The following is a 12,500-nucleotide window of genomic DNA, read 5'->3' as shown; positions in this document are numbered from 1 at the left end:
TGCCCGTATAAGTCAATACAATTTTATTTACATGGATGTATTGTATTATCTATATCTGTACTAGTAATAATAATGATATCCAAAAAACTCAAATTTATTTTGAAAAAAAAAAAAATTTTGTAATAATAAATTGATTCCACAAGTCTTGAGACACTTACCCAATTGCCGTTATATATGAATATAGAAAACAAGAATGAATTTGTTTACCGCTTTTTTGTGTTTTCCTAATATGAACGCACAGAAAGGAATAACTTCTAGTCAGTAGTATTTATTTTGTCACGTGAAGTGTGGGTAGAATGGAGCTGAGTCACGGTGAGTGACAAATTATTATTAATTTAGATAAGGAAGGAAAACCATATGCGGAAATTTCAAATGTTGTCAAAAGAACTTGATCTGTCATTCAAGAAAAGTGGTAAATAATTTCAAATATCGAAACAGAATAAATCACGAAGTGGGTGCCCAAAAAAGTTACAAGGCACGAAACAAGATACATTCTCAATGAAATCAAGAAAAATTCGTAGAAAAGTGTCTCAAAATTAATATCAGAATTGCAGCAGCATTTTGGAACTACTGTTGACAAAAAAATAATTCGCCGATCTCTTCATAAAGGATATAAAGAATGTAGTGCACAAAAGAAACCCCGTATAATTGACGACAGAAGGAGACGGCTTGAATTTGCTGAAAAATATAGGACAGTTGAGCCAAACTTTCGAGAAAAAGTCATTTGATCGGATGAAAGTAAGTTTAACCATTTTGGATCAGATGGACTTAGTATAGAGAAGAGCAGGAGAGGCACTAAATCCAAAAAATACATTTCTAACTGTTAAGCATGGAGGAAGCGGATTAATGGTCTGAGGTTACGTGTCGACTGGTTACATGTAGATAATTTAGTAGTAACTTATAAAATCATGAACCAAACAGTATATCTGAACATTTTAAAAGCAAATTAAAAATTAAGTACAGATAAATTGGGATTAGGATGAAATTTTTACTTCCCGCAGGATAAGGATCCTAAGCAAAAACCTTTGCAGCAGTTCATTGACTAATCTTTAATTGCCCTCATCTGTTAGAAACCCCTCCTCAAAGCCTCGACAACCCCTATATAACATTTATATGATTATTTGGAAAAATAAATTCAGAAATATAATTCATAATAAAACGCATTTAAAAAGAGCTATCTCAAAAGAATGGTTACAAATATCGAATGACTTAACAGGAAAATTGGCTCTATGCTAATGCTCCAATATGCTCTAAAGCTTAATCGTTTATTAGAAATTCGTAAACAAGGGTACCCCACACGATATTAATTTTCTTTATTTTTGTAAATAATTGCAATTACATTACCTGAACTAAGACTTTTGTGGAATCAATTTATTATTAGATTTTTTTTGTATACACTTGAGTTTTTATTGGATTTCATTATTATTACTAGTATAGATTTAGATAATACAGTACATCTATTTAAATAAAAATACGTTTTGTTTTCATACGGAGAAAATATTTACACATTTTAATGAAATGGGGTACTGCACCAAGACTTACTGGTGAGTGTATATACAATTTAAAAAATATCTGTAATTTGATACCTATATTTGAATATCTACGGTTTTTCTAAAGAAATCTGTACATTTTTTATAGCGTCATCTGTATGTGAGTAGACAAACTGAGAGTTGCGAAAAAGGAAATCTGCATTTTTAATGTCTAGTGATAAACATGTTTACATTCACATATTTCTATCACAAGTTAGGTTTTTCCTTGTTAGAAATCTGTACTTCTTTGGGATGTCATCTGTTTGTAAATAACCGAACTGAACGTTGCTAGATAGAAGAAATCAGTATCCTACATCGTTTTATCATAAATATCTTGACGTGGCGCCATCTACACACCCCTATCATAAGTAAATTTTTCCCTACCTAACAAATCTGTATCACACATTTCACGCACATATAGTTAATAAGAGCGATGCGTGGTAGAAGAAAATATACTTACGTCTAATAAAAAGAAATTTTATTGCGTAAAATGTACAGAATTGATCGAGATAGGTACTTACCTTACACAGTAATATTACGATTAGTAACGTTCACATCTTAGGCTACACTAGAAAATCATCACAAAGCGGCGGCACAATTCTTTCCACCCCAAATTTACAGCATGCCGAAACCTTTGGAGTAATTTATGGCCTTAACGAGTCGGTCTTTCAATTTCTCCCTGGATGAGTATTCCGGCAAGAGCAGCACATTGAAACAGGTATGAGCTGTTGGTAATCGGTCGGAATCGGGCCCATTCCGTGCAATAACCAATTTCAACCGGCTTAAACCTCCAATGGGGACCCGGTCAGAACCTGTCGTAAACTGCAACAGTTTCCTTTTGTCCTCCATCGAGAGAGCGTGCACCTCTGACCAGAAATCTTTGATGACTTGCGAGTCGTTCGTGTAACCTCCGTCATATTCTGTGGAGCTCTCCAGTTCATCGAAGTCGAAGTTCTGGGGAAAAATATTAAAATGTAAATTCTCTCAGTTAAAAGAAATATTTCCAACCTTGCTACCGCAGATCAGCAGCTCGATTTCTTCGGGACGGAATAACTGGTCCAAAGGAGACTCGTCCACCACCATTTGGAAGCCTTTATAAAAGGCGCGAAACTGTTTTTCAACCGCCTTATTCAACAGAAAATCTGCATATAAATCCACAAATTCCTAAAAAAAACTTTCCAGTAAAAGCGTTTCCTGAGTAGATAAGGAAACTGCAACTTACATATTTATTCTCTTGTGTAACAGGTATCTTTTCACCCTTATCTTTAAGGTCGTAATTAATTATGGTCCCGAACACGTCTTGGTAACTTATTCTAAACGTTTGCATGAACACTTCCTCTAAGTCGGCCCCCGTATATTCTAACATTTGTTTTAGACTATTATACAGTACCTAAAAAATACATAGATCGTTGAATACTGAATATGTAATCGTTATAATAGATCAAAATGGTGACAACTTTATCTGGAACGTAATTGCCATTTCTAGGGAAATTGTTCGCGTAATAAAGTTATCTGGACTTTTTGAGACTTACAGGATTCCAGTCTACAAGATCTTCGAACGACCCTTGTCTCCCCATTAACTTTCTATACAATACCATTGGAAAATTAACGGCCAAAATTATGTTGTTGTATATTGCTAGGCCCAATACAATTCCTAAAAAAACGAGTTTGTGAGAAATGTACTTTCCGAGAAATGTTTGAAATTTGTCACCTATAAGGGTAAATTGAGCGGTACTCTCGAAACTAGTGGGGTTGAACCAAACAGTCTGTGTCTCGTTTTGCACTGTGAACATCGCGTAATCGGGATTGAAAATCTCTTCAATGACTAGTTGGAAAAATTCCTTGGACACGCCTCCCTCGTCTATACCCTGCTCGCCCTCAAATTCCACCACCAATTGTTTTTTAAGGTCGTTGGGATTTTCCATTGATATCATTTCAAGCTGTAGTGAAGGAATGTTTTGATTAAATTCTTAACTGGTATTCCGCCAAAAAGGTAAGTAATAAAGTTAGGTGACATATCCATATAACGATCTACTGGTTGAAATAAATATTCGATACAGGCTGAGGCGATTCAGAACAGCAGAAACATTTATTTGGTATCTTCACACGACGCGAGTGTATTAACCCGATCACACACCAGCGCTGTATGAGAGACATGCAATGATACTGTTTGAAGAAATGTTTCAGAGCAGCATTTACATAAGTTCCTCTAAAAGACGATACTTAGTGCGACATACGTTTAAATTGAATTGATTTGCGCCATATATCTCCGAGTAATATACTAAGTAGCACCACTGAAAATCTCAGATTGCATATCTTATGTCTCATTCAACTCTAATATGCGACCTACCTTACATACTGCTTTGTTTTTTGGGTGGATGAAAATGCAACACCAAACTTACCTCAACTAAAGCATCATCAATAATATTGTCCCTCCTAACCTTAAGTCTCAAGTAAGGATTGGAAGGTTGCCCGGTAACCGCTTGCAAAATGCTGATCCTTCGCTCAGAATACATTCTAATACGGTTATCAAAATAGAGCCCCATGGTTTTCGTTGCTGGTGTCAATATGAAGGGGTAATTCATAAAACTGAACTTGCCTGAAAAGATACCTGTATGGAATACTTAACGTTAGTGTTGTCAAATTGCTGGAAAAAATATCAAAGTTAGCCACTAAAAAATTCATTAGTAAAGCCGAAATGGGGAATATAGGCACTATTAGTTCACACTGTATTAAAGAAATTAAAAGAGAAAAACGTACCTAATTCATCTAAGTTTGGAATTTTTAACGTGTACGCAGACGTAAATACCACGAATATGAAGCAATAAAATTCCAAACCAAATCTCATTTTTTGCTTAATTTCTGTAATTATCTGCTTCAATTTGTAGAATTTATTCCCATTTCATTGTCGATCTATAAAAATCAATTGCTCCCAGTGAAATGACTAAAAAGCAGAAATGCTTATAAATTTCCATTTTATAATTTTATTAGTCACTTCATATTCAGTATCTACTTCTGTGTAAATGCTAAAAATCTCAAACGTAAACCAAAACAAATTTTCTTTTCAGTTAGTACCTAATTCGCTTTTAAAGTTGGCAAAATCCCGATCCATTTCCACCATATCGCTGAGAGGCTCATTGTAAAACTCTGAATAAGGTAAATGGGGCTTTCGGCAATCCAAAATATGAACGCCCAATACCTTGGCCAAGGCGTCCTCTGGCGCAATGCTTTTATTCAATTTCACTGCCAGGAACGATTCGTCCAGCGAATCGCCCATATCGTCCACGTTCCTCAAAGAAGACGATTCTAGTACCCCGGCAAGCAAGTTGGCATAATAGACTATCTGAAATTTCATTAAAAAAAGTTTGCGGTTTAATCTTAACCCACTTGATCTATACCTTCATCAGCTTGGTCGCAGACGTAATAACATTTTCATCTTGGACGAAAAAGTCCCTATGAAACGGGGTGACAATAACTCTTAAGGAAATCAGCTGTTGCAGATTTTCTAATATATTTCGAATAGAAGATCGACCCGGACCTGCCCATGTTCTAGCCAGAGTGGCCTGAACCTCTACTGGTAGCCATTGAGAAGCTCGGCAAATCGCCGGTAAGGCGGTCTCTAAAAAATCGCCAGATCCTAAAATATAAGAAGTAAATAACGCACAATCCTGCAAGGTAAGGTTTCATGCAAACCTAAGGCAGGAATCTCGAAAACTATAAGCAAAACGTTGACAATATCGTAGTGGTTATCATTTTTTTTCCTCGTAGGTAATTCCATCTGCAGATTGCCTGCTAACGTTACCAGAGCATTAACTAAAGCGTTTTCGAAGATTGATGTTTTCAGCTTAAAAAGGGCCGTATATGCTCTTTTAACTGAGGGCAAATCCACATGAGGCACCCCGGACGTACTAGTTTCAGCAGAACAGTCTTCGTCTTTGTCCATTTCGCCTTCAAGGAGACGCAGTTGCTCTTTGTTTAAGCCTTTGACATCGTCTAAAATTTATAGTTTTTCACAATACTCTTTGTAAGGGATAAAAAGGTGTTGTTCAATATGTCTCTAAAGCCCGGGTTTGATAGGAAAGAGGTGCCATAATTGGTTCCCGTGCATGTTACACTAACTCAAGCGGCTTTTTAGGTAGCGGCAGACAAGATTGTGATTGGCACTGGAAAGTATTATTGACGCCATATCTGGTCACTACATTATGGTACCCCTTTCCCAGCAAACTGTAGCTTAAGCGAGCCTCACCTGGACTTTCTATGCTAGGCGAACTAGAAGATGAAACTCGTTCTTGCGGAAAGCTTTTCGACAAGTTTTCAATACTACTGAATATTTCTCCCAAAGATCGAATAAGAGGCGAGTAGCTTTCGTTTGTCTCACATTCATCAATTATATCATACAGTGCTTGTTCGGTCAAGAAGGTGGGTACTGGGGCTGAAATAGAATAATACACTATTAGATAGTAATTTAGCTAATTACGGAAAATGACGCTTTCTTGCACGAAGCTGCCGTGGAATTGCGGTTGACAACAAGAAAGGGACTTCCCACAAGGGTATCACATTTTTCTTTAGAGTCAGTTTGCGTTCTATTTAATGAGAATTCACAGGAGAAATCTTAGGTGGTGATATTTACCTCAATGGGCGTTACGACTTATTAAAAATGAGCAGGGAAACTTATTTAAATGTACTCATTAAGCACAAGTAACCTTAGGCCTATCTGGACGCCAGTATCTGGAATATGAAGTAATTCATGATGGATTACGTAGTTCAACCTTTATGATCAAAACCTCGCTTAAATCGCATGAAGGAGTTTTTCCGATTTTGAAATGAAATTTTTCCTCAGAAGCAATTAACAGCTCTTTTGTCCGATTCAATACATAAAAGTGAGTAAATAAACCTTTGTTTTCTAAATTAATGGTATTTCCAAGGTAAGTGCACATATCATAAATATTACAAGTGGGTACTTTTCAAAGAAAAACCTAACTGAAATAAAAACAAGCACACATGACGATATTTACCCCCAAAATATCTGTATCTTCTCCTGAACATGTTCACAAAGGTACAAGACTACAAGTCATTGCCTGATGCCGAACGTGTTTTAAAAATTGTATACACCAAGCACCTTCAAAATGTGGCAGACCGCCAAATCTTTGTTTTTTGTTTATTAATATTTAAGACAACCGGCGCTAAATCAGCAAAAAGGCGGTTTAATTGTTATTGTTATTAAACATATCAAGGGTCTGTTAAATTTTGTTTTAAGGTGAAAGTTTTGTACGTAAAAGGAGAAAAACGCGCAGCAACAGAAATATATGAGTTCTCAATGATAAACACGCAAAACAACACTTGGAATCAACTTTCAGTATTTATAGAAAAGCACATGATCAGAAACTTCTCACTTGAAATTTCGTAGGTACGAGTTTATATTTTTTCGATAAATAAACTCCAACGGCATCGACCGTTCAGACGGCTAATTAAAAATAGACTGAATCACTCTGTATTGATATGTACACACGGGCATTTTTTAAATATCTATGTTTCGTTGCCAAATCATGTAATCGAACGCAAGAAAAATATATAAATCCCACTTACCGCTGTTGTACTTCACACCCCCTTTTCCAGAGTCTTTACTAGACTGTGAAACTACATTGTCATTGGATGGAACATTACCAAAAATCTCTTCAGAGCGGGTATCGTTCGCAGTTGGTGTATCTAGTAAGTTAATTTTAGCAACTTTACTAGGATGAGTTTCGCATAATTTGGCTTCTTGTGAAAATAACTTCAGTGCACGCCCGGCTGCAGCGTTTGGGGTCATAGGCTGAAATTGTTCCGAACTTTTTTAAGCATTGTTTAATTAGATTATCATATATTACCTCTCCACTTGAAGCACAGTCCTTATTCGTACAATTAGGATTTCCACAGCCTTCGGTTAATTGGTAGAAATATCTTTCTATAAGTTTCTTTGCAGCTGCCCTTTTCATTTCGCCTTCGATGTTGGTCGGTTCTTTGGCACTAGACGAGGCCTCGAGTTTGCTACATGAAATGGATAACTTTCTAGTTCACATCAACAAAAATAGAAAGATATCCTAACGGTGACTGCGTGCATATAATCAATTGATCATCCATTGATTTACTTGGATGCAGTCTCAGTGATAATCCAATTTTAAAAACGTGCTTCACATAGCTCTCTCCCTTTGCATGGCATTGGGAATATTACATATTTCTGTGCACAGATCAACCTGCATTTGAATACATATTTCGTCGCTTAACGGAGGGTTTTGGGTAAAATTGGCTACCGTTCATTTGAAAAAAAAACAACAGGAAATACATTACTTTTGCGTACACTGAAACCACTACTGCACAAAAATATACCCTGCATTCTTCTTTTACTGCGGCCATGCAGTAATGTAACTTTATCGCTCACATTTGCGGGCTAAAAGATTGTACCTAACACGTTCGAAAGTGTTTTTACCGCACTGGACTGCCGATCGCTTCTGTAAAGCACCACTTTTCAAATTTATTAGGTAAATAAATATTTGTTACACGTGGTGTAAAAATTCATTTCGAACGGAGCACGAATGCAAACGCCTAGTTTCCGAGATAAGATGCATGAATTTTAACACTTTTGCTTTGGCATCAAAGATTTTTCCCTGTTTTCGAATGTTTGAAGTACGTGACTTACCGACAGGCTAATTTCCATAGAAACCATAAATCTAACCAATACCCAGGGCCTATTGTAATGTTTCTATGGAAATTAGCCTGCACATTCCTTCGCAGCACATTTCTAATTTGGCACTTAGGCCCAGCTGTCTCAAGGTAAATTTGCCTGCACCAGAAATGGTACTCGAACCATAAGAATAGTATTGCTGTGTGGCAGCAAGTGGTACCAAAGCTGTTCTTATGAGATGGTTCAAGCGCGCTTTCTAGTTAGTTCAGGTGAAAATATCTGTTACAGGGTATGCTCTAAATCTAAAAATATTATAATTTTCTATGAAATTATTGCAGCAAAGATTTTTGTGAAGATGGCAATACGCCGAGAAAGTAAAAGAGCATGATAACTGTAACCCCTGTATGTTTTCGGTATAATAATAGTTTCATCGATTCACTCAGGATTAGTTATATTCAATTAGTGGGTTTTTACCATTATTTCTAATTTAATGTTTTTTTCATGTAATTATTTGTAAGACACAATGGTTCAAATAAATTTATTTCTACATTATTGTGACGTTAACATGCCATTTAAGGAGTGCGAATGTTATAATTATAGAACATTGTGCTGCTTAAAAAGCAAACACGGCGAAATGAAAAAGTTGTGTTTGCAACTTTAGACCTCTACACCGAGAAAAACAGAAGAAATAGTTTTTTAAACGATTTTTGTGGAGCTCATAGAAATATAAATCCTACGCATGTTTGTTCAGATTTTTAAAGATAATTCATTTCCATTCGATCGTAGAATCGGAACGAATCTTTCGATATACGAGTTCGCTACAATTACAGATGTAGGAACCATCAGAAATGGAACTGGTGAGTGGCGTCTTTGAAGGAAACCAGCCACATCTGGTTGTCGCCAGGACAATACCAAAATGCAGGTCGAAATTCAATCATTCTAATTATATTTGTGCTGGTCAGTAATGTATGTATAATGTGTACAGGTATCACCAGTTCACGTTGAAACATAAGGATTGTGCAAGTGGGAGAAGGACCGCATAAGGTTTAGCATGTTTCCAACAAAGAACAACGAAGTGAGTTGCGCGGTTAGCAGTTGATGTGGGCGGAGTTGGTCTGGTCGACACCTCCATTGCGATGTTGAGGTTAGTATAGATTTTATTGCCTTCACGGCGATAAATTTTTTTTTTTAACTATCAGAACAAAGAGCGGTAATGTAAATAAATGGAAAAAATAAATAATCTATCGCTACAATTTATATTAGTAAAAATTCTGAAACGGTGAGAGATCTAATACTGGACTCACTCCGGCCACATCAGTCGCTAGCCTCACAACCCACTTTGTTGGTCTTTGTCGGAGACATTAAATCTTATGCGGTCCTTCTTTCACTTGCACAATATGTTTCCACTTGAATTGATGAAACTTCTATACTTTGAACTTATAGATCGTCCAGTATAAAAACCGATGCACGTCATTTTGAATGGGAAAAAAACAATGATGGCCTTATCATGTCATTAAATGCCGTCAGAGAATTAAGTTTATTATTTTTATTAAATTTTACAGATTGCATATTGTATAAGAAATACTAAATTAATCATGCAACTGGCAAGAGCTCTGAATTTCAGCATTATGATGTGCATCAATTTTTGTACTGAACGACCTATACCTTTTATAATTTAATGGGGAAGTACTAAATATACAAAAAAAGTCTCTTGTTGTTTGTGTTACATGGTTTATTGGTGTCTCCCAATAACAATCTTGTTGAAATTAAAAGAAATGCTTGTTTCACTTGTGTACACCTCCACTGCTTATGCAGCAAAGGAGAGTGTAAACATTTAATTTAAACTTAGAGTGCATAGAATCTATGTAATTTAATAATATGTCAAATAACTGTGTACATCTATAGGGTGATATATTTTCCCAAGATAGATTCTACTTTAGTGCCCCAAGCATCTCTGTAGTGTTTAAGTAAAAAATTTTAATTTGTTAATCAACTTAGAAACTTCAAAATATTCATGTTATTCTTATCTATCATGGTTTTTAAGATACCTATTCTGAATTGCTAGATATTCCCTCTCAAACACTCTCCTGCATAAAATTATGAAAGTTACTGCTACAGGGAGGTAAGACAAAAATATCAAAATACTTTGCAAATTATAAATTGGCATCCTTTTTTTATTATTTGCCGTTTGATGAATTCTTGATGTTATAAAACATAATTGATTAAAAAGATTTGTAATTGTTTTTGGTCAAAAGTCAGAAAATGACCATACAACAGACACAAAAATAACATTATATTAACTATTGTGAAGAGAAAAATTGATTACTGTTGGTGCTTATACTATTTTTTGTGTAACTAATAGTACTAGTGTTGACATTACCAAAATATTTAAGGAATAAACTTTGAATATTTACCAGTATTAAAGGGTAAACCCTTTTTGGTTGCTATTGGCTTAAATTATTAATTTCTATTTGTAGATTTCAAAGTAAAATTTACTACTTGTATAATTTGTATAATTTAATTCCATTGTAGCAAAATATCTGACTTAGAGATATTAAAAGTAAGTGTAAGGTACTCATCATTAACATTTTAACAATCAAGCGAAAGATCCAAAAATATATACAAAGTGTTCAAAAGATGGGTTACCTAGAAAAACATACAGTTTATCAATCAGAAAGGAATGTTAGTTTACTTCATTGAACAGAATGTGACATTGAAGACCCATAGAACTTTATCGGCTTTATATTTTACATTAAAAATAAAAATGTTTCTGTATGATTCCATCATTATCTCCAGGGCTATAGCCCCTTATTTATTTACAATCAATATTAAACTCAAAATTTGCAGTTAAGTGAACTTAGAACTGGTAAAACCTTTTAAATGTGGATGGAGCGTAGAATGAGATTCTGGCATGGAGTTGAAACTTACCTTGAAGCTTCGCCTACAGTAGAATTATCCTCCGAGTTCATAGAACTTGTTTAGCAAGAAATCAAAAGAACTAAGGTGCAATGAAGGCGGTGAAAACATCAATGTCCGTCGACCTCTTCAAATATCCCCAAATTTAGCATTAAAGCTGGAAATTCGACACCCTTATCTTTTGCAGTATGCTGGATAGGATTCGATTCCTGAAGTACCAATTTGAGTAAAGATGATTTGCAACTTTGGCAAAATGATTATAAATTTTACTTTTCAACTATTTTTAGGACTTTAAATTGTTTGTTTTTTTTTATTATTCTGGGAGGAAGAGAAGCACGGAGCACGTCGATGAATATCTGACAAATGAATTATGTAAAAAGTCAAAGCGCCAGCTGCTGTGCTGGGGCTCTATTCTATAGAAACATGTAAGAAAAGGAATGAATATTTTGTCCAATCAAATGAGTGAGTGATATTTTTTGCCCAATCAACATCGCCGAAAATTTCATTCTCTCTTTCATATATTTCTACAGAATCGAGACCCTACTACCAGGAAAATGTCAGTGTCACTCTCGCTAAAAACAATAACGATGCCATCTATGAGTCACAACCTATAAATTAAGGTATTATGGCATACTACATGTTGAGTATTTTATATGGCAACACAGCAAGATTGATACTATTATCTGAAACCTTAAAAAAGTTTAATTGAAAGAAAAGGCAAAATGATATAATTAAAAGGGATATAGTTAAGAAACCTTAAAAGCTATTCAATTTAAACCTAACGTCCTTAAGAGAAATTTAACCCTCCAAAAGTGCGATAAGAATTGGTAATCAATAGCAAGGTACTGTTCAGCTTTAATTAAAATAAAGTTCGTTCAGGTGACAAAATAATAAATCTCTATATATCTTTAATTTCCTGATTAATAATGCGCCTTGGATTCAATTACTAAAGCATACGTTTTATTAACACGAAATAGCATTAAGGACACGTTTTGGGAATGTTTTGCTTATATGATCTTCTAGTCCTTTCTTAGAGCCTAGAGTATGGCACTGTTTTCAGAGACACCTTGCATTATAACTTTTAATGTACGATTTAGTCGTTGGACGATTAAAGAAACTTAAAACTGCCGTTCAATAGTTTTTTGCCGATTTTGAGAATTAGCCTAACAACTTGGGAGAACAAAACTTTCTCCCCTCCTGCTATTCGATCTGGATAACGACTTTCCATAAAGAGTTTTCACAGAGCAAAGCGACTATTCCTGCTACAATCTTTGCAAATCCATAATATAAAGCCATTCGCCTTGGTAGCTATCTAAAAATTCGGCTCTAATCTTGAGCGGAAACTCGACATGCTGCCGTTTATGACGTGGCACTCTTTGCGAGCCTCTTTAATA

General features: G+C 35.3%; 1 protein-coding gene across 5 annotated transcripts; it reads right to left on the bottom strand.

Moving 5' to 3' along the window:
• Positions 1-1,990: 1,990 nt before the first annotated feature.
• Ube3a (ubiquitin protein ligase E3A) lies at positions 1,991-11,474 on the bottom strand. 5 transcript variants are annotated; one of them, XM_066390783.1, is made up of 13 exons: positions 11,119-11,474; positions 7,397-7,556; positions 7,116-7,347; positions 5,776-5,961; positions 5,223-5,522; positions 4,928-5,166; positions 4,605-4,872; positions 3,932-4,140; positions 3,241-3,469; positions 3,062-3,183; positions 2,752-2,919; positions 2,538-2,693; positions 1,991-2,483 (listed from the first exon to the last, which is right to left on the bottom strand). In XM_066390783.1, exons 1-13 carry the CDS (start codon positions 11,157-11,159, stop codon positions 2,145-2,147), a joined length of 2,649 nt encoding a protein of 882 aa, XP_066246880.1. In that variant the 5' UTR covers positions 11,160-11,474; the 3' UTR covers positions 1,991-2,144. The 5 variants fall into 5 exon arrangements, with proteins under 5 accessions (XP_066246880.1, XP_066246882.1, XP_066246881.1 ...); XM_066390785.1 differs by having other exon boundaries at positions 3,932-4,128; XM_066390784.1 differs by having other exon boundaries at positions 7,116-7,341.
• Between the last annotated feature and the right edge of the window lie 1,026 nt (positions 11,475-12,500).

The sequence above is a fragment of the Euwallacea similis genome, chromosome 6 (genome assembly GCF_039881205.1).
Source record: "Euwallacea similis isolate ESF13 chromosome 6, ESF131.1, whole genome shotgun sequence".
Lineage (NCBI taxonomy): Eukaryota > Metazoa > Arthropoda > Insecta > Coleoptera > Curculionidae > Euwallacea > Euwallacea similis.
Note: the sequence above shows the minus strand (reverse complement) of the source record. Positions and strands in the feature narration are given on the sequence as shown.